We start from the raw sequence: 22744 nt of genomic DNA, 5'->3' as shown, positions 1-22744 counted from the left end.
TAACGCGATACCTCTGTTTACATCTCGGCAAAAAAAAAATTGTGACTTCCATTGTGCTTTCAAGATAATTATGCTTGCTCATACTGTATATCAAGACAAATGGTTTGTTTCAACATCAAAATGGAACAGCAGAGTAGTTTGACTTAATTTTTTGTTTTGCTATAATTCTTTAACCTTTTCTTTTTTCCTATAACATTCTACTGAGTGAAATTAATTTTGTAAAAGAAATATTAGTTTCCTTGGAGGCAACCTATTTTTCTTCCAGAAAGTACTTTTTGCATCCTTTCTGATGAGATATTGTAAACTGCTCTGCTGTAAATGCTTCGTGAGAGTACTATGTAAGAATATCATGTGATAGAATGAGTTAAACAGAATGTGTTGGCTTAGTTAACTTAGCTAATTGTTAGGATCATATTCACAGTAAGATGCCTAAGTTACTGGAACAGTGTGAGTGATATAGTTTACAAAAAAAAAAAATGGAATTTTTAGTTCATACAATAATGTTCAATATTATTGTTTTCAATCAGCAGAAATAAAAGAAAGTGGGGGCAGATTTAGTGAGAACTATTACTAGTTATATCTAGAGAACTTTAGTATAAGATTTATTAAAGTGTTAAGAGATGTGTGCATAGCTTAATAGCATTAAATTAGTTAATTAATCCACTCTTAGTTTAACCTTTGCAACGAATTGTGTATACTTTGTACAGACTTTAATTTTATTTTAATTTTGTTATATTTTTGCACAGCCCCTAAGTCACTGAGCTTTAATTTTAATCATGCTTAAAAAAAGGTTTCCTCTCTGTCTATTTGTCTCTCTGTCTGTCCAATCTCCCACTCATGCAGACAAATCTTCAAATCTCCTGGTTATGCAGGAGAATGCATACAAGTGTAGAATGTCCTTTCATATTGATTTAGGTTGATTTCAAAGCGAATTTGGCATGCTTGTAAGTAAACTGAGTTTTGTAGTAGAATAAAATTCAGAGATTTCCATAAGATTCCAATTTTCATGAGTCTAAGTTTCATTTGGAGTTCGAATTAGAATTTCAAGTTTGAGTTTGAATTGTATTGTACATATACGTTACGGTTAGAGATTTCTGAATTTCTAAGCAAAGCCTTGACATTACATCATAAGGAAGAACCTGCAACTATATTATACCAATTTAGAATCTGATCTATGCATATACATAGATGGCATAAATTATACAGCTGTACTACATGTAGCTGCATAAATATAATTATATTGTTACCATCATTATCCACAAGATTATGAAAGTTTAAAATTACCAGAGTAATGTGTAGTATTAATCAGGTTAACTAGTATCCATCAGGCTAAAAATAGTAACTTTTACAAAACACATACCACATTCGAGTTGATACCTAACTCCAATATCTTTCCACTCTTAGGGAGTTGCAGTGGCACTGTTAAAAACATCAGTATATACTGGCGCTTATATGTTTCACAGTGTGCAGAGAGGTTTTCATCTCTGAAGGTGAATCTTTGAGTTTATTCTCACCATACATGTACATGGTAGTTAATATAAGCCCTTCTACAATTATGTGAACATAAGGAGCATACATGTATGCACATGACGTTATGGGAGCCATATTGGTGTTCCAAAATAATGAAACAGTGGCCATGCTGGTGTACCAGACCAATCCTGGGGGAGTTCAACTCTTTTCTTTCGTAAACACTTACGAAAGTTTATCACCACTCACTTATTTCTTAGTGATTGCATCACAATGGACTGAAACATTGGCTCTTACATGTAGTGCTTACTTTCCCTTGATTTGTAATCACAATACTTTTTTGTTGAAAGTTAGAACGAGCTTTTTCTGTCACCTCCCCACCTCACCCCACCCCACCCCACTTCATCCTTGGCTGAATAGGGCCAAGCCTGTGCTCTAAGCAAAATTTAAAGGTTCCCAAGGGTTCTTATGTAGGAAATCTTGGGTGCCCAGTTCTTACAAGCTTTCATAAGAATGAAGTTAAACAAGTCGCCCAAAGGCAAAGCTTAGTCGCCTGAGGCACCCGGGCTCTGCTAGACCACAGCCCTGAGGCCTAAGAGGGTTTAATCTATGGTATGTTTACTTGTTTCTTTTATATTTAGGCCAGTGATCAGGATTACTTACAATATCTGTGGAAGGATCCTCGTAAGGAGTTTTCAGCTTATTCACTAGCTGGGAAGCAGGATGGAGTGAACTGCAATCCCAGGATTCACCTGCCGGTATGCATGTGCTACTTTTTTATCTTTTTAAATTAAATACAATAACAAGGTATAAGTCAAGACAGTAAACACTAGGGCAGGGTTGTTCGAAAGCAGTTTAACGCTAACCCAGGATTGAAAGTTGACCAAAGGATTAATTTTTCTTGAATAAAAATGTTTTTGACTTCTTATGTTTTGTGTATTTTAAGATTATTCAGACAAGCTCTAAACCGAAGGACAAGAAATGTGAAAAGAAAACGTCACCAAAAAGTTACAAATCAAATTCTCACAAATTCTGGGTGAACATAATTGGGCGTTGAACAACCTGGCCCAGGAGTGCCAAATCAATAAGATTTACACTGTATGTAGGTGGCTCCTCAGATTTTGCCCCGACATTTACCAGAAGATAGGCCATGGCCATAACAAGTTCCTCTTGTGGTCCAAATTTTTACACCATGCAGCCGCACTAAGTCAGTGTCCATAGTATTTGTCTGTTTATCCATTGGTGGGTTTACAAGACTAAGTTCCTTCCCAAGTCACTTTCTCTTTCTCCACATCGTTATACAGTGGTATGTTTCTCTCTTTCCAATCTAGTGGACTCGTGTTGAAATCAGAGTCCTTGTGTTTTTTTCCCGTAAGTTTGGGAACTGAATCATTAGTAAGGCTAATCAGAATGCTGCTTAGTGCCTAACCAAATAAAAACAACTGGCGTCATGCCAATTTCTGTCACACCATTATTGCATTGTTACAAGTTTTGCTTGAGTGTGTAGTTCCAAACAATATATCTACACATCCCTTCTGTTGGAGGAGTATGTATATTTTCTGGAACTGCCCAATTTTGACTTGCCTTTAACAGGAAATGAGAAAAAAAGTCAATATGGCAGACTGATGTTTATTTCTTTGTTCCTCGTAACCATTCCTTGAGACATCTCTGCTGTTATTTTGTTATTAAGTTTTTGCTTAATGTTTGTTTTTGTAGGACTTAACTGGTATAGCTGAAGAGCTCATACCCACCCCGACTGAAAAACCTACTGTAAGTGGTTTCTTTATAAAGATCAATGAGCAGCGACCTTCTGGTGTAACACAGAAGATGATGATAAAAGTTTTGTTATTCCTCTAGTGTAAATCTAGATTTTGCAAAACACTATTGAGCTTAGGGGAAATGGTATCAATCATTTTTCAGAAATACGTGTACTGTAGAAAATATTTTCCCATGTTTCAGTGAAGGTTTGGGAGAATGAGAAACACTGCTACAGCAAGAGCAGTAGCTGAAGTTGCTTCCACAACTTTTGCAAGTTCTTCCAAACCCTCACAAGTGTAAACACTGCACAAAAAAGAAACTAGAGATGAAGGAAACTCCACTGTAAAATAAACTACATGTATGTAAATTCTCGGTTCTTTTGTCATCAATATTTTCATTCTCGTTCTCAAGTACACTGTAGTCAAATTTATTTACATTTAATACCAAATGTCTTCTTATATCAGGAATCCAAACCTGAGAAAGAAGAAGGGAAGGAAAAAACTCCAGAAGGAAAAGAAACGGTAATTAAAACAGTTACTTTGTTCTGAGGATTTTTTTCCAGATTCTCTGGTTTTCCTGGAGAGCCCAAAATAACTAACCTTCCAAATTCCAATTTGATGTGGAAACACTAAAAGAAACTATGTAAATTCTCGTTGCATATGTCATTATTATTTTCATTCTCGTTCTCAAGTACACTGTAGTCAAATTTATTTACATTTACCAAATGTCTTCTTATATCAGGAAACCAAACCTGAGAAAAAAGAAGGGAAGGAAAAAACTCCAGAAGGAAAAGAAACGGTAATTAAAACAGTTACTTTGTTCTGAGGATTTTTCTCCAGATTCTCTGGTTTTCCCAGAGAGCCCTCCACAAAAACTAACCTTCCAAATTCTAATTTGATCTGGAAACAGTGGGTGAAGAACCTTTCTGTGGAATGTGCCACTGCCAGTTCCAACTGATTGATTGATTTATTATAAATGTATGTTCATTTAATTATTCATTTATTTATTTATTTATTTATCTATTTTTATTTTTTATTTATTTATTTATTTATTTATTTTTTATTTTTTATTTATTTATTTATCGATGTACTGGAATTGATCCAGTGGCCAAAACTGGCGAGCTGTGGATAGAGCTTCACAGAAATACATGATGCAGTTATTTACTGTTTAGCAGTTGAGTGTGCATGTAGAGATATTAAAAAACATGAAAACCCAGCTATAATTAAATGTAATTCAATCTAAAGACAAATTTTTTTCTTTTTTTTTTTCAATAATGCAGAGTCAATGTCTGCTAAATTTCAGATCAACAGTTATTAATAATATTTGAGCTACAAGATTTGTTTAATTACAGAGCATGTACATGTATGAAAACCTAGATCAGAGAATATATGGGCATGTTTGCACATAATTGCTAATTTCTGGCCAATATTCAACCAAACCGAACAGAAAATTGCCGTTTTATTAACTTTCCACTGAATTTCAGAGGCAAAGATCTCGTACAAGCTGTACTTTAATTATGTAATTTTATTTATTTTGTATCTTGTTTGTGTGATTATTTACTCCATTTTGCTAGACTGAATCAAGCGACGAGGGAGATGAGAACGAAGTACAGGAATCAGAACAAGGCCAAAGAAGGAGGAGGAGAGCAAATAATGACGAAAATGACACCAATGTAAGTTGTAGCTTTATAGTTTATGGTGGACTCTTGCTAATGGGGAGTTTAAGTAAACCAGAACAGCAGCAGGGATGAGTCCAAGCAAAAGGTTAAGAGGGATTCTGCTCAAAGTTTGAGCAATTAGTGCAAAATTGTTTACTAAAAATGTACTTGTTTCATTTGTAAAGTTCATTTTTATTACTATTTTGAACATCTAACTTTAATTCATTTCCTTAAGTCACCCTGCAATTAAATTCTCAGGCATTCGCAAGAAAGTTAAAGTTAAACCTCATAAAAATGCTTAAAGCATTACTGTGTCATTTTGCTTTAAACTGATGCAAAACATCAGTACAAATATTCAAATTCAGTTTAAATTCAGTTTTCAACTTCAGTTTTCTCTCACAGGGTCAGCTTGAGGGCTTAAGTCTCAATACATTGTTCTCAACTGTATTCAAACTGTTACCATGTTCTGAGGTTTTCCCTAAGTCACCCTGTGATTAAAATCTCAAGCATTCTCAAGAAAGTTAATATTAAACCTTGTAAAAATACTTAAAGCATTACCAGTGTTTGCGCCAGAGCGCCATTGCGGGAATCCTGCGTTACAATCAGAGATGGCCCCAGAAAAACGAAAAAAGGGCCAATTTGGCTCTTTCCTTTTACAAGACTGCAGGCTTGACACAGGCATAATATTTTAAAAGCCATCCCAGGGCTCGAAATTGTGATCGATACGGTCACCAATGCAACAAGCATTTCATCCTTGGTGACCAAAAATTCTGGTTTAGTCGCCATAATACGGCATAATAGTGACCACATTTCTCTGTGTTGACGATCAATAACGGTTATTTTGTCACACATTGTGTCCTTCTAGAAAAATCATATTGAAAGATCTTTGCTTCTAAAACATTCAACATAAGAAAAGAAGTCAATCTGTCCTTTTGCTTTGCTTTATTGATTCTCTCATAGTAATTCTCTCATATCGGAAAACTTCCAAATGGCTGACTGTGTTTGAAATCACCCTATAATGCATTGTAAACCCTTGATCATTGACTACGTCATGTAGGCCTAAGGATTGTTCTCTTGTAATGCACAGATCCTTTATACTGGTATCTGATTCAAAAGAAACTTTATTAAGTAGAAACCCTTCAAAAAGCACTTACTATTAAATTTTATCATAGATCCTAATAAACTGCGTTATTTTCATTGGTACCCTGATGCACTTTTTCTTTCTTTAGCTATCAATTTAGTGGCCCCTTTCCTGAAAAATTGGCCCCTAAAAAGATCTTCAGGGGCCACTTTAGCCCTCAAGTAAAATTTTCTGGCTGAAACACTGATTACTGTGTCATTTTGCTTTAAACTGATGCAAAATGTCAATAAGTTGTTCTTAACTGTATTCAAACCGTTACCATGCTACATGTATGAGGTTTTTTGGTTAAGTTTATTTTTGCCTTTATTGCTCAAATGTTTAGTGGACACCATCTTAATAATGAGCAGTTCAATGGCTCTGGAACCCTCTCCCCCCCCCTCCCCATCCCCTTTACTCAACCAAGCAGTACAGATGGTTGACTCGAATGTGCTACATACATGCACACATACCTATTTTGCATCCACTACTCATCCAGACACAGGTTGTGATTAAATTAGACGTGTTGGATCCATGGACAACCATGCCACTGTGTCATTTATTTAATGTCAACAGATGTTACAAAGATTCAAAAACTAAATTCACCAAAGCCAGACATGAAAACCCCTAAAGACCAGCAGGTGAAAAAAATAGGGGAACATGTGCCCCTGACCAAGGCAGTGGTGCCACCCTTCGTGTTTTATGGTATCCCAATAAAATGTAGTGTACACAAATATAGTAAATTATGGCGATGTGATTACAGTCAAACCAAGTGAAGCGTACCCCTCAAGATTACATTAATGAATTGATTATTTGAATATTGAACCTGCTAGTCATTTCAAGAATGCAATAATGAATTGATTATTTGAATATTGAACTTGCTAGTCATTTAAAAAATCAATATTTAATTGATTTTTTTTGGCACATTAAACCCGTTAGCCATATTCTTGGGATGACTACTGAGTTCAATTTTCCAATAATCAGTTCAAAATTGCATTCTTAAAACGACTAGTGAGTTCAGTATTCAAATAATCAATTCATCGATGTAATCTTAAGGGGTACGCTTCACTTGGTTTGACTGTAAATGACAGCACTAAAGAAATATAAACAATCGGAAAGTAACTTCTGTGTATGACAAAGAAAACTAACTTTACAACTGTACACGGTGAAGGCTGACTGTAGAATGTCTCACTCTGCTAACAGGAACTAATTATTTCAAACTCTAATCCTGCTAAACACTGCACACCTCAAACCGGCCCCCAACCCTCTGCTCCACGCTGGTAAAATAGTAATTTATGCTAATTTGGGATCACAAATTACATTAATTTTTACAGGTGTCATAAAAAATTGTAGTTAATCAAATCAGGTGCAGAGTTTTTCATGTTACTGATGTGATGTTTCTGTGTTAAGGATGAGAACGATACTACAGATCCTAAAGTAAAGGATATTCCTAATGAAGTACGTACATGTAAGGCACTGCATAGAATTCTAAATAACTATCACTGACAGTATCTGGTCACCTCACCACCAGGGAATTTCGCCACCAACAAACTCACCACCAAGAGAAGTCTCCTCGCCACCAAACACCAAGAGAAAGTTAAACTACATGTAGAGTAAACTAGTCGACGTACATTAGGTGCTCGAACAAGTACAATATCAATCGACTTGTAAGTTTGTTAGCTTGTCTGTTTGCAAATTTCAGTGTCAACATATTGTTGGTGACGTGATACAAGATGTGCTCCGTTGTCTAGTGAGAAACCATGCCTTTCTAGAATTCAACTACATGTGCTGTATATATCTTTGAGAACTGACTGTGCTGTTATTGCTCAGTTGCTTCGCTGTTGCGTTTGCATTTAAGCTTACGTGAGTGTTGCTTCAGCTAAACTATCAAACAACTTCAACCTTACATGGGCTGTGTAAGTTATGCAACTAAACAAAGTAGAGCAAATTTCAGTTCAGTGTTATTAGATCGTTAGTAATTTGGTGGCAAGGAGACTTCACTTGGTGGCAAGTTTGTTGGTGGCGAGACTTCCTGGTGGCGAGGTGACCAGTAACCATTATCACACATCTTACAGTGCGTTTACTGAAACCAGGGCCACCTAGCAGGACTCAAACAATACATTCCAACATTTTCAAATCCAGCCAATCTAGTGTCTGGTACAAAACAATGAAATCTCAACTTGAAGTTGAGCTGAAGTGAGGGTTATTATTACTTTTTTGTTTGAAAAAATAAAAAAAATTGGAAAAGTGTGACATGGAAAAAAAGGTCTCTTATAAAGTATCCTTATGTTAATTAGTAAGGGATGTTTATCCCACTTTATCCCAAATTTTTCAGATTTGAAAGAAATGTAACTCAAGCCAATAATTCAACAGTACAGATGTAGAAAAAGTGGGTGTATAATTAAGATGAATGTATAGGTGATGAATAATGCTCTGAGGGGAGCAGGGTCGTGCAGTGGTTAGAACAGTTACTACACACTAATGTGGCCCAGGTTCGAATCCTATACCTGGTGTCGTGAGTGGATTTGTGGTCAGTTCAAGCCTTGCCCTGAGGATTTTTCTATTGGTTCTCCACTTTTCCTCCCTCTACAAAAACAATCACTTGAAAATTCCAGTTTGATCTTGGAACAGTGGATGAACAAGCCCTCCGTGGGATGCGACAATGCAAATTCCTAGATATATTTTATTTTCAAAGTACATGTAACCCACTCTTTGGGGCTTTAAACACAGTCACAACAAGTGGATAATGGTACAGAAGTTGCTACGTATGTTTAATAAAAGCATTTATTGAATTTTTTAAATTCTGTTGTTTTGGTTTTCCAAAGACAGACCCAACTACCACCAAAGAAAAAGAAGAAAAAGACACAGCAACGTCAACTAGTAAGGTGAAGGAGGATGGTTACTTTTTGAAAAAAGAAACATAAATTATCAGACTGAGTATTATTTATATGTTATGTTGTGTACATTCAGATTTCCTTTATGAGCTGGAGTAACAATGAAAACAGCCATATACCATATTTGTGTAGTTTATCAAATTACCATTTTCCTCAAAACATCCTACTGTCCTTAAAAAAGTACCACTTTCCTTAAAACCCACCACCCTCTAGGGGGAGGGTGCAGGGGTGCCCCCTCCCCCCTCCCCCCTTCCCCCTCCCCCCCCACAAGATAAGGCCTTCTTCTTCATATTCGCTTTTAAAATGTGTTTACCATACCAATCAGTTATGCCATTCCTTAGTGGTGCACCCCTCCTAAGAAAAGTCCTGGATCTGCCCCTGACCCTCCTTTAATAGTAGAAAGGTACACAGTCTGTGAAAAAAACTATGTGAGATCAAATGTCTAACTCATTAAATGCTAATTAATTCAGCACCATTAAAAGCAGAGAACAAATTGGAGATTGAGTTGAATTCTTTTGTAAAGTTATTTTAATTAGTTCCTTCTTCTTATACCAGGCATTCAATTCAGTGTCGAAGAAAAAGTCTTCATCAGATGATAAAAAAGTAAGCAGCTACTTCTTAAAAACTGTGTGAGATACAAATAAAATATATTATTTTGACTTCTCAGTTTCATTTTCTGGTGGGAGCAAGCAGTCCAAATGAACACACAGACTGAGCCAACGAGAAATCACTAAGTAAACATTTTAATAGAATTACATCTACATGCATTGTAATAATTATTGTAATTGTACTGTACTCTAGGTAGCATGTCGCAAGAAGTGTAAGCTTTCTATTGTTTTTTTTTGAGGGGGGTGCGTGTTAATTATTTATCCTATTTTTAGTGTACTTGTGTTATTTTCTATAGTGACTGTGTCTGTTTTGCATGATAAATAAATAAATAAATAAATAAATTTATATTATGTATATAAATTTATATAAATTTAAATATAAAGCAGAGAACAAATTGGATATTGAGTTGAATTCTATAGTAAAGTTATTTTAATTAGTTCCTTCTTCTTATACCAGGCATCCAAACCATTAGGGAAACCACAGAAAAAGACCACACCTGAGGCTGAAAATGTAAGCAGAACTGCTTGCTACTATATGTAGAAAACTACATAAGATCAACTATATAACTCATTTCCACTAATATTTGGCTGCATGTACTTCCTCCTATACCAGACATCCAATTCAGGGTTGAAGAAACAACCTTCATCAGATGATAAAAACTGTGTGAGATACAAATAAAATATATTATTTTGACTTCTCAGTTTCATTTTCTGGTGAGAGCAAGTAGTCCAAATGAACACACAGACTGAGCCAATGAGAAATCACTAAGTAAACATTTTAATAGAATTACATCTACATACATTGTAATGTTGTAATTCTACTGTACTCTAGGTAGCATGTTGCAAGAAGTGTAAGCTTTCTATTTTTTGTGTGTGTTAATTATTTATCTTATTTTTAGTGTACTTGTGTTATTTTCTATAGTGACTGTGTCTGTTTTGCATGATAAATAAATAAATAAATGCATACGTACATATGTACATACATATATACATAAATAAATATTAAATAAATAAATGAATAAGTAAATAAATAAAATATACGTGGACCTACTTTGTATTCATTCAGACATATAATTATGAAGGAGACCTGTGGGAAAGCTGCTTCTAGTACTTTAGGCAGTCGCTATGTCATTATTTAAATCCATTCTACTATCAAAGGAAACTTCCTGACTTTGTATCTAGCAGAGTCTGAAAATGAATGCAAAGTTGAATCCAAAGCGAGTAAAGTACTGTGAGTTCTTAATTTAACAGGCAGAGTGAAGCACGTGTAGTAAATCTGGTGAACTTGTGGCTAATAATTGTGGTTGATTTTTTCTCACCTAGGACAATAATCGAGTCTGTCTTACCTTGCGTGATGGAGTCTTCTTGTTGATTGTGAAGGCTGAGCCACATGACGAAGAAAAAGACAAAGATTTTAAGCTGACTTGTAAGTGGAATGTATACAATATGAAAAAAAAAAAACAGTGGTTAGTAGGTCAGCAAATTTTTGCCCGGGATTTACCAACAATATACAAAATGTACTGGAAGCTGATAGAAGTTTTTTCCCGGGAAATATCTGGAACGTCAAACATAATTTGGAAAAAAAAACTGCCCCTAAGGTTGTCTCAGTTCTGGTTTCCTCTGATATCAAGTCATTGGCTAGATGTCACCAGATCTCTGGCTGAATTTGGTTACCACTCATAACTTATCGGTATTCTTCAGCAGCATATCAAGCTCAGTTGGTGATGCCATGGATATTTTTGCTTGAGTGCATCTCACCAAAATACAAACTGTGGCTCAACCATACTCCTCCAATATGCCATGGAAGCATATAGAGTTCTGCACTAGTGAGGTTCAATAAGGTGTCATTTCTGTTTGTATATAGCACATTCATTTTTTTCATTTTCTGATATGGTATTAAACTGTTTACAGTTATTTCATTTAATGTTCTTGTTATTAATAACTGTAAATATTAATATTTTAGTTTTGTTCAACTGAGTGGCTGATGAAGTTCGGTTGAGTCGCATGAAATAGTCCATTTTTTAAAAAAAATTATTGTGCTCTGATCACTAACTACTTATTAACCAAGAGTGAGGTCGTTACAGGAAAATCTCAGACCAAGACCTTGCCATATTGACCGAGCAGTAGCAAGGTCAATACGGCAAGGCCGCAGTTTGAGATTTTCCCATAAAGACCAAACGTTCGAGGTCAATAAGTACACTGTAGTTTATTATATGGCTTTTTGCTTGGTTTTTGTAGGCCCATAATCAGCAGTGGGCATTACAGGAGAATAATACCCTAATATTAGCCACCCAGAACGCACGTTATATCGGCTACAAACGCAAGTCATAATAAAGAAAATTATTGTATATTTTATTAATAATACTTTGTTATGTTATAGTGAATGTTGAAATGAAAGGACATCATGGATACCTCTCAGCATCTGACTGGCCCCTTTATCCGGTAATAATAATAGAACTCACTGTGAGATGCATAAGCTTGAGAGACAAGTCAGAATGATTCTGGGTGCTGTCCACTATGTAGACAGCTGAAAAAACCACATCAATCAATGCACAGTGAGCAAACTGTACAACCACACAACATGAAGGCTATTTAACTTTAATGAGATCACATTAATTTTGTACTATTGTTTTATGTTATACAGCATGAATATTTTGAAGAGCCCTGCACCAGTTCCTATTCATCCATGACTCACTTGATGTAGAAATCCATGTTGCATGACATATTTTCACATCGGAGCATTGACTTTCTAAGTCCATCTTGGAGTAGAGAAAACTGAAGGCAGAAATTACGTAAAAAATGGGAAAAGTTGCTCTAGTGCATATGTTGTAATCTGACACTACTAACAAGATTTCATTAACTGCAAATTCTTGTGGGTTAAATTTGTATAAACCAATCTGATTTGCATTTTCTTTTTTGTCCTTGTATGATAATGATACATAGAGCAATCAGATACAAACTGGATAGAGAAAATTTTGCACCGAAAACAAATTAACTGTGATAATTCTGCATCTCACAAAAACAATTTTAATTTTGGAAATCTCCTTTGAATGAATGAGATTGTCCTCATACAATATTTTATCATTTGTTTGTTTCCATTTTAGTTTTATGGTTGTATGTCACTGCTGTATGTGTTCTATGGGATTGTATGGCTCATTGTATCTGCCTGCCAATGGAGAGATTTACTTAGGATACAGGTACATCGACATCTGTAGCCATTCGTCTTGCGTGAAACAATTTGATATTAGCACAATAAATTATGCTATATTGTTGATATTCACATTTTGTGCAATACTAGGTGCTGTATTCTTACCCGGTGCTGTGAGAGGTACTATGGCTTGACCCTGGATCATGTGGTCTGGGCTCTGGCCAGGGACATTGTGTTGTGTCCTTGGGCAAGACACTTTACTCTCACAGTGACTTCCTCCCTCCAGGTGTATAAGTGGGTACTGGTGACTACTTGGGGCAACTTGACAGAATGCTTGAAATTAACCTGCAATGGACCAGTGTCTTTCGTGCAAGAGCTATGAGCTTCTTGCACTTAAGAGACTTGTCATTTTTGTACTCACACACTCACACACTTTTTTGTTGCACACACTATCAACAGTTGTTATCCAGTAGCCAATGTTAATAGACTACTGCATGTACATGTACATGTAATATTAAATGCATTGTTTTGTCGTCGTTTTTTCAGTTCTGGATTGGAGGGGTGATTGCTTTGGGTGAGTACTTTCTTGCCAACAATGAAGAAGTTATACAATGACATGTATTTCTTTACAGGCTGGTTTTCACTAGTTATGGAGTCGTTGTCAGAGTCATAATCAGAGACGCAGATTGAAATGATCTAGTGAAAATCATACCAAGGAGTCAGAAACAGAATACCATTTTTGCTTGTGACTCTGTCACTTATGTAATTGAAATCCGCATTGTTGGAAACAGAAGTAAAAGAATAAACCAATCACAATGCTTGATTCGGGCCTTGTGATTGGTTGGTTCTTTCCCTTCTGCTTCCAACTCAGACAATCTAGTTTACACTGGATTATAAGCACTCTTATGTCGCTGACTGCAACCCTGACTTCGTCGCTAGTGAAAACCCATCCTACATGTAGCTGGTTGTAAAATGGCCGGCCATTCAAAGTGAACGTTTTATAAGCAATATTTCATAGAAACGAGTATTTCTAATTTCCCAACAATATGTTGTTTCATGTAGGTATGTTGGAGAAAGCTGTCTTTTTCTCAGAGTACAACAACATCAACATAACTGGAGAAACAAGTAAGTCAAGATGAATGCAGCTGCAAAATCTGATATCCACTGTGTTGGTCGATAGTTTGAGTATGATAACATTGGAAGTTGTTTGAAATGTATGGAGAAAAGAAAAAGACAGTAAAAAAAGTTAACGTTTCCTCTGTGCATATTCAAATAACTTCCTTTATTTTCCTCTTTCCTCTGTGTTTTGACCCAGATGTTTAGGATCTTTGCTCAGGACTTTGTTCTCGTGTTGTGATTTTGAGCAAGGGCACTTTAATGGTGTTGGTGAATTTTAAAGAGTGCAACTGGGACCTAAACCAATAATAAGGTGTTTGGCCCCTATGCATCTCATATCCTAGAACCAAGACAATTGGATTTTGAATCAGACAATTTACTACAAATTCATGCCATCTTGTCATGGAAGTCGCCCACCCCTAGTTACATTGTGTATTCACTGGAAAATAATCCTTGAAATTCTCTTCCTGTGCTTTGCAGATCCTGGTCTAACAGTTTTTGCCCAGCTTGTGTCCTGTGTTAAAAGAACACTTGCTCGTATCTTGGTCATTATTGTCAGCATGGGGTTTGGCATTGTCAAGTGAGTAATATTTTCTAGATTCGTTCCCTCCATCAACGCTTTTGTTTACCTTTGTCAGCAGTCACTTGACTCCTGTTTTATTTTTCTTTATTGTAGACCCCGACTGGGTACAACTCTTCATCGAGTGTTGGGAGTTGGAGCCTTGTATTTTATTCTTGCAACTATCGAGGGATCCTTCAGATCGCTTCATGTAAGTCTTTCTAGTGCAAAGGTTTGAACAGTGAGCTAAGCTTATTGCTATGGTCATATGGTATTAAGTTAATATTCAGCTAATATTTATTTCTTTGTGTCATTTGCAGCCCAAATCTGATCCTGGTAGACAGCAGCTGATTGTCAGTATCCCACTTGCTGTTCTGGAGGTTTCTATCTGCTGGTGGATCTTCATGTCCCTGGTTCAGACCACGAGAACCCTTCGCATCAGACGTGACCTGGTGAAACTTTCGCTCTACCGACACTTCACCAACACCCTCATCTTTGCAGTATTGGGTAAGCCTGGTTTTGGCTTGTCATTGTGTAGATGATAGTAGTCCTCACTCACTTTAATAAGCCTGTTTGCACCACTTACATGTAGGGCCCCAGGGGTTTCTCAAATTAAACAAGTTTTAACCAGGTGGCCTGATCGACCCTTAGCCTATCCGCCAACCTGGAGGGCCAGGAGCTGTTCTTTGTCAATCCTCTCTGCTCGAACAATCCGGCATGGTTTTACTTACCTGGCGATAAAGCACCAACTCCCATACCGTAGAATTCCGAAAGCAGCCCCTCTCCACCCACCCCCTCCGCCCCGAAAGTAACAGCTCCCCGAAAGCAACTTTAATTTTATTAGTGAGCACCTATTAGTGAGCCATATCTGAAGCGACTGTGAATTACCGTACGAACGTAACCAAAAGTAACCATCTGAAAGTAACGGCTACCCGAAAGTAACAGGGAGCGTTACTGTCAGAATTCGATGCTAGCTCTTAGAATCAGTAAGACCTTTAAAATAAGTGACGTTACCTGGGTGGAGAGAGAATTTTATTCTCAAAACAACTTATAAATTTTTCTTGCTCTTTTTCATACTCGATTCATTCGTGCACTCGTTGATTTAGTGTAAAATAATTCAATTTGCCTGTATGTTGTTTAATTTATAGCATCTGTGGCATATATGATTTGGTCCATCAAGACTCACAGATTTGCCAAGAATGGTTGCATTACAGTAAGTGTGCTACAGTGCTGTTAGTAATAATACGGTCAAATAGTGTCATGCGTATTATTTTGTACATGTAGCAGTTCATTTTGTTAGCAATGCAAGCTAACTGACTGTGCTCTTGGAAAGGGATTGAGGAGGGCCTTACTCATTTCTAATTTTCAAGCGTCCGAAATATTTACAGTGCAGTATAAAACTTTTAAATAGCTCCAAAGTGGCTAGTTTTCTTTATGGAGCGAGCTCTAGTTCAGACACTGCGTAAGATACGTTACAGCTTGACCGAATTTTTCTTATTTCCCTGTCGTTGTAACTAAAACCTTAAGGGTGCAGCCGTATAGCTATCATTTTTACAGATTTTGTTTCAGTCCGGAGCGTGTTTTGCAGCTGTAAATTTACGTTAGCTATCTTTTAGCAAAGTGTCCGAAATTTTTGTCCGAAATTTGTCCAAAGCGGAAATACAAGTGTCCGAAATTTGTCCGAAGCGGAAATACAAGTGTCCGAAAATAAAACGGGCGAAATTTTTGGCAGGTAATTTATTATTACTGTTTCGCACTGACCATGAATTTGTGCGGTTTCATCTCTATAGAGTAGGTTTAGGCAGAAAACAATGACCACTAAAAAACTTCCCAACAGCATCGTGAATATTTCCACGGAATAATTTCTTTGCATTTCCCACAGAATTGGTCTGAATTGTGGCTGGATGAAGCTTTCTGGCAGTTCTTGTTCTCTATTGTCCTGCTTGTGATTATGGTTTTGTGGCGACCCACTGCGAACAACCAGAGGTAAGTGGGTGGCATACGATGCCATGGAGAATTCCTGTGCCTACGAGACCTCATAATGGTAATAAAGAAACGTATGTTTACCCAGGCTAGATGGCAGAGAGCTTAAGCAATGTCGACGGCAACCCCGAGGACAACTCGTTGTAAAAAATTAAGACCGAGTTTACCAGAGGACCAGGCAGGGGTGATACATGCCATCTCTCCTTTTTGGATGAAACTTTGCCAGATTGAAGGTACTACCCAACAACTCTAAAAGACAAAGTGGGCCGGCCTTGTGATTTTTCCCTTAGGAGTTAGACCAACCCCCCTGGTTTTTGCCCAAAATCCCAAAAATGTCACTAAAATAAGCATCAAATTTAAACACCGCTCCTGTTTACAGAATGCATTGAATTTTATTGGTATTTCACACAAATAAAGATTGGACCTATCTTAGTTCACACCAGGAATTTCAAGACATTTGAAGTGACAGGTGTCAATCAAGGAATGTCATTTCCTACCCATGTCACGCAACATTTAGCTATAAGGCAAATTAGCTCAAGTTCTGACTCAAATATTGCTTAAGTCCAACTTTCTAAATCAAAACTAATTTCATCACGGTTTAGAGTCACCCTTGACCTGATGAAATCAAGAATAAAATTTTTGGCATCTGTTATTTTTTGGTGATAAAAGTTGTTCAAACAACATGACAAAAGGCTAGTTTTAACAAAGAGACAAGGGCGAAATCTAAAAATATTAGATATTATAGAATCAGTTTATCAAAGTTATTTCTATGTTAATGTCATTAACAAAGTCTTTAAATATTATTTAGGGCAGTGGAAGCTCAATGAATGCAAAACTCTTTGCAATATCCCATAACCCTTGGACGTACAAGGGGGGGGGGGGGTTAGGTATAGATGTCATCCCCCCAGTAAGGTATTTTCAAAATTTTGAGAAGACGATTTACTCTAAGGGGCTGAAACTTTCAGTAGCTGTTCATTCATCCTTCGCGGATATTTTGATATGTCAATTGTGTGTCCATCATTTTTTATGTTTCCATAGCAACCACTAGTTTCATGTAGGTTTGGCCAAAAATCAACTTTTTTTGACCTAATTCTGTATTTTTTCCCAGTTTTCTTCATCAAATTCCAGCAATTCACCAATATGTACATTTCATAAGCATTTTGGCTTGATTTTGTATCAATTTCCGTTATTTCTTGACTTTTTAAGAAAAAAGTAAAATCCAAGATGGCGGATCCACGATGCGGGTCAAATGACGTCATTTGACATTATGGCATCACAGCCATTGAATATGGTATCGTTTTGTAGAACAAGCTCAGGGCTATCTAATCAATGTAAGTTTAGTACGCTGTGCGTTAACAGAACAAAAAACATAGGCACGCAAGGCGTGCAAGAGTTATTTTTTTTGTGAACTATAAGTCTCGGAGATAGGCACATTCATGGAACTGTTTACAGTAATGATTTGGTTGATTTGACAAGTTTTTTTGGTTGCGATGTACAGCAAGAAAGAAACTGGGAGTTTATGATGTACATAAGATGTTACATCGGTAATGGTAAGATAACTAAATAGTAAGCCATAAAATGTTTGACTGAACAAACTACAGTAATCTGACACGTCTCCAGATTAATGTAGATACCATCTTATTTTCTAACAGGCAATTTTATTCGTTCTTTGATACAACCCACACTGTGATTGGTCTGACACGCGCACATGCATAACTCCCTCACTCACCGATCACGTAGCCCTTCCCCCCGGGGGGGGGGGAACTTCCTTATATGGGCTATATAGGTCTGTGCGGCCCCGAAGGGTATGGTTTTTCAGCCGTTTTGGTCATTAATAGGGTATCGATTTTAGCTGATTTTGGCCATTTTGGTCATAAATAGGGTACGGTTTTTGCACTCTAGCCTTGATATGGGTATGCTTTAAGAAGAAGCCACTTTTTCATCATTATCGAAAAGAAAATCAACAAAAGCCCTTCACAAATTTATACGTTTACGGTAATTTAACATTGGTTTGAACTACGGAGCTAATTATAACGCAGTTCTGAAACAGGGTTTTGATTTGAGGGTCAGGTCGTAAATAGGGTTTCGAATTTTTGGTCAGGTCATAAATAGGGTAAGGAATATCGCAGATTTTGGTCATAAATAGGGTAAGGGTTTTGGGAAGCGGGCCGCACACCCCCAACCAATTTTTCTGGGAGTACCCCCTCGGGAGCCCTTCCAGCCCCCAAGAGGAATTTTTGCTCAAAAATACTCAAGTTAAGAGAACTTTTCGCATTTTATACGAGTAGTAAGTTTACTCTTTTTACACAACACAACGCAACAACACTACTTCACCGAAAATTTAAAGAAAGAGAAAAAGACCTCTCTGACACGTTGAAAGTCTGATTTAATTAAATTGCACTTTAACTTGGTGCCACACAGTCTTCAAAGAACATTTGAACAGTTTTCATACTTTTTACCTTTAAAAATATCGGACTGAAAAGAATGTCATAAAATGCTCATCAAATAAAAATATTAAACTGCTACTGCAGAGACGTAAAAACACTCTAGAAAGAAAAGCTTCTTTTTTGTTTAATATCCTGGGAACAATAGCCGATAACTTGTAAGCTCTAATTGAATTTACTCCCATATGAAAAACAAAAGTGTCGAGTTACCATTTGTAACTAAAAATAGTAAACATCTCGTGGGAACAAGTGGCGACGATTCGTCAGCTCTAATTGAATTTACTACCTTGTGAAAAACAAGAGTGTCAAATTACCCATTGTAACTAAAAAATAAAAATATCTCGTCATATTTGCATGCAATAAGAACAAAACAATCGTTACCTGCACTTACTATTGTAAACGTTAGAGCTGCTTCAAATCTAAATAGTCTCGTCTCCTCTAAAACATGTCCTAAGAACTAAAAGCGACGATTCGTGACCTCTAATTGAATTAACTCCTTGTGAAAAACAAAAGTATCAAGTTACCCTTTGTAATTAAAAATAAAAATATCTCGTGCATTTGCCTACTACTCATGAACTGCTTCAAAACTCAAGACTCATCCCGTTCATAACTAGCCACCATTTCACTGAAAATTATGCACTCTAAAACAGCCCAATGTACGTATGTAACCGTCACACTCTCCTCCAAACCGGACTAAAAATCACAAACCGACAACATACACGTCACTCTTTATTTTTCAATTACCAAAGTCCTTGTGTTTATACTTACCTTGTGTTTCTCACGTACCATTTACCTTTACAACAAGAAATTTGATTGGCTGTTCATAGTAGATCCAATCTGATTGGTGTGACATACATACATCTCTCACTCACTCACTCACTCACTCACTCACTCACCCATTGACCCGTCCATAACATACCCGACGCGCCGACTAAGAGGTATTTTTTTTACAAAAAAATAACTCAACCAGTGGGGGTTCCTTCCATTTCCCCTTTATACCACAGTGGGGGTACGAGTTAGCTTGTACGCCCAAGGGTTAAATAACAGTGCAAAACACCTAAATTCTATCCGTACAATCTAAATATGGGAATGAACAGCCGTGATGTTTGAATTCTAAAACATTGACCAGTTAGATGAGAGTTTTTCTCGGCATATCTTGCTTTTTAGATTACTCTTGAAATCCTGCTCAATCATCACAGGTCAAATACTTGATCTTGCAATTGATTAGTGTCAACTCTTACTTTACACTCGGCATACAAACTCATCAATCCTGATAAGTATTCTTTGCTGAAATTATTGTTTGCTCTCGTTCCGAGTTCAAAAAAACCCTTGAAATTTTCATTTTGCTGCATCAGGCATGCAAGTGAATCTTGGTAAACACGTACATTTGTATATAATACTTGAACTGTGAGATTGAGCTTTAGCTAGCTTTTATGAAAATGCGTTTTTCTTCTGAAAGTTCCCATGCTGAATTAAGATGTTAGCACAAAACATTGTAAATAATCGCATGTCTGCGAGTAAGAAGATATGTGAAAAAAATTGCAATTCTGAAGAAAAATTGAGCCTCGAGAAGATCTAGTAGCTGAAATTATCCGCTAAAACCTAGGGTCCAAGCGAGCACGCATGACAACATACACGGCACCAGTGCCTTAGGTTTAGCAAGGTTTGGCCCGGTTGAACTTTTTAAAGTTTTCTAGACACTCAAGAAGCTTGGTTGGCTCTTGGCCATCGTTTTCGTTTCTGCTCAGTAACCTCCTGTGTATATCCATAGCTCCATAGCCCTGTGAAATAACTGATTTGTTTTTTTTTTTTCTGGTCACAAGACTGTATTACATATCCTACATGGTGGATGGTAAAGTAGCTGGGAAGTAGTACTGTCTTCGTACTGCAAGCCTGGTCAAAATCTCTTCTGCTTCATCTTGAGACGGACTCAGATCAGCCTGGTGTATAGCTAGTCGGCCGCTTCTGTACATTACAGACAACATGCTGAAGTACTTGACTATTTGGTCTGCAGCAAGCTACTCTTCTTTGCTGGACATTTTCCTGCCACTACTGTCTTGCACAGTCTCATCTTACTGCACTCATTCACTACACTTTCGTCCTGTCCCCTCACCTTTCAAGAATGTTCTTTTCGGATATGTGTTCACTTTCTCAGAAAAGCGGGTTCCTTTTCGTGATGTTTTCAGACCCATTCCTTTGAGATTTCTCATGTGGATCATGATCACTAAAGCACGTTTGGGATTTCAACCCATCTTATCTTGATGCTGTCTATGCCGTTTCTCTCTCTAACTTCTTTAGGTGTTTACCCGCATCCATGTATCTCTGCAGAATGCAAAAGATTGGTATGCTTTTGTGAATCCCTCTTCAGGGTAGGAGGAATACACTCTTGTAGCTTTGACAACTTGGGACTCTCCTTCAATAGATTGCGAGGTCCTAGACCATATCTAATAGATGGGAATGATTTTGAAGCCCGGCAAACATCAAAGGAGCAAACAAAGATGCCAAGATTTGTGTTAGAAGGTCCACGACCGTGCAAAATCGTTTTTTGCGCCCATACACTATGCATGAATTACGTAACCAAAACATTTCTATTGGTCAGTTACTCGGTCAGTAGTATACAACAATTGTGTTTTGTGCACGGTCAAGACCAAAAAAGAGAACAAAAACATACAACAAAGAACTTTGTCGGGTTTCATAATAATCCCCTTCTATTAACTATGCCTAGACTGAGGCTGTTGGACCTGACACGTCAAATTCTTGGCTGTAAAAGTAGCAGTCTCTCTTGCAGTACATTTAAGGGCTGCTCTATGCATAAGTCTGTAGGCCCTTGAGGTCTTCCAAATCCATTCCTCATGTGCAGGTGTGAAGCGTTTACCAGGGCCCATATCATAAGTCTTCTACACTTTCAAACCTCTGAACTTGAAGCTAAAAAAATTTAGAGACAGGATCCCAGACATTGTGTGTTTCATGGTCTGGCCTGACTCTTGAGTCTTAACAATATTATTGATGCCTGACACCCTTCAACCCGCCATTGGATATCACTAGCACTTTTAATGTCGTGGCCTTCATTTATGTCACAACGCACATGGCTCTGGCAATTCATCTGTCACAGAGGTCCTTTCCAGCCTGTGGATCACTGAAATCATATCGGACGATCTTAGTGCCTGTGCACTCTCTAAGGCTGGCAAGTGAGTGGATCAGATGAGAACAAAGGTAACATCTGGTATTGTCGAGCTTTTCTTTCCAAAAAGTTACAATTGAGCAAAACATCGAAGCCATTCTTATCATTGGAGTGTGCACATCTATAAGTAGAGATGGAAATCCGTTGCGCAGTGGTAATAAATGATAAATAACAACAATAAATATAAATAAATATGATAAATAATAATAACAACAACAAACTATTAATTATCACTTGGTGATATTATTTGCTGCTGATCAAGGTCTTTGGTTTTTGTTCCCATGCTTTCAAAATTATATGCACAATGTTTATCTTTATACTAATTAAGATTTACTTGCCTACCTGATGCAGCAAAGTAAAAAAAAAAAAATCATAGATTTTTTTAACTCGATTCGCATGAAATGAATATTCATTGGGTGAGCTCAAGAGTTAATAAATGAGGGCAAACAATACTGTCAGCAAAGAATACTTCTCAGGATTGATGAGTTTGTATGCCGAGTGTAAAGTAAGAGTTGACAATAATCAATTGCAACATCAAGCATGTGACCCGCCCGTGATGATCGAGCAGGGCTTCAAAGGTAATCTAACAAGTCAATGTTTTAGAATTTAAATATCATGGCCCTTTATTCCCATATTTAAATTGTTCAAATAGAATTGAGGTGTTTTGCACTGATATTTTAACCCTCGGATGTACAAGCTAACTAGCACCCCCACCGGCCGTGGTAGAAGGGGGAAATGGGTGGAACCTTCTTGGGTTTGCGCTCTGTTTAGGCACAGCGAAATAAATTTACATTGATTAGATAGCCCTGAGC

At 37.1% G+C, this 22744-nt stretch overlaps 1 protein-coding gene and 1 long non-coding RNA gene across 3 annotated transcripts in view; one reads left to right on the top strand and one right to left on the bottom strand.

Moving 5' to 3' along the window:
* LOC149113262 (uncharacterized) overlaps nucleotides 1-22744 on the bottom strand; it is a 216184-nt gene that overhangs the window by 104782 nt on the left and 88658 nt on the right. The window lies entirely within an intron of this gene.
* Nucleotides 1-22744, top strand: part of LOC110055510 (Golgi-pH regulating cation channel-like) — a 105601-nt gene that overhangs the window by 1453 nt on the left and 81404 nt on the right. The window contains exons 3-22 of one of the 2 annotated variants that reach the window (XM_089288164.1): nucleotides 1405-1490; nucleotides 2109-2225; nucleotides 3184-3237; nucleotides 3690-3746; nucleotides 3967-4023; nucleotides 4799-4897; nucleotides 7410-7457; nucleotides 8825-8884; nucleotides 9449-9496; nucleotides 9959-10012; nucleotides 10825-10927; nucleotides 11882-11943; nucleotides 12606-12698; nucleotides 13196-13223; nucleotides 13712-13774; nucleotides 14246-14345; nucleotides 14442-14535; nucleotides 14645-14831; nucleotides 15473-15537; nucleotides 16207-16310. In XM_089288164.1, the coding sequence (XP_089144290.1) occupies nucleotides 1405-1490; nucleotides 2109-2225; nucleotides 3184-3237; nucleotides 3690-3746; nucleotides 3967-4023; nucleotides 4799-4897; nucleotides 7410-7457; nucleotides 8825-8884; nucleotides 9449-9496; nucleotides 9959-10012; nucleotides 10825-10927; nucleotides 11882-11943; nucleotides 12606-12698; nucleotides 13196-13223; nucleotides 13712-13774; nucleotides 14246-14345; nucleotides 14442-14535; nucleotides 14645-14831; nucleotides 15473-15537; nucleotides 16207-16310 (1579 nt within the window). The remainder of the gene's footprint in view (nucleotides 1-1404; nucleotides 1491-2108; nucleotides 2226-3183; nucleotides 3238-3689; nucleotides 3747-3966; nucleotides 4024-4798; nucleotides 4898-7409; nucleotides 7458-8824; nucleotides 8885-9448; nucleotides 9497-9958; nucleotides 10013-10824; nucleotides 10928-11881; nucleotides 11944-12605; nucleotides 12699-13195; nucleotides 13224-13711; nucleotides 13775-14245; nucleotides 14346-14441; nucleotides 14536-14644; nucleotides 14832-15472; nucleotides 15538-16206; nucleotides 16311-22744) is intronic. The other variant, XM_089288158.1, reaches the window with a different exon arrangement.

Source organism: Orbicella faveolata, unplaced genomic scaffold (assembly GCF_042242905.1).
Source record: "Orbicella faveolata isolate gen_17 unplaced genomic scaffold, um_ofav_v1 contig_15, whole genome shotgun sequence".
Classification (NCBI taxonomy): Eukaryota; Metazoa; Cnidaria; class Anthozoa; order Scleractinia; family Merulinidae; genus Orbicella; species Orbicella faveolata.
This window is presented reverse-complemented; position numbering and strand designations above follow the sequence as displayed.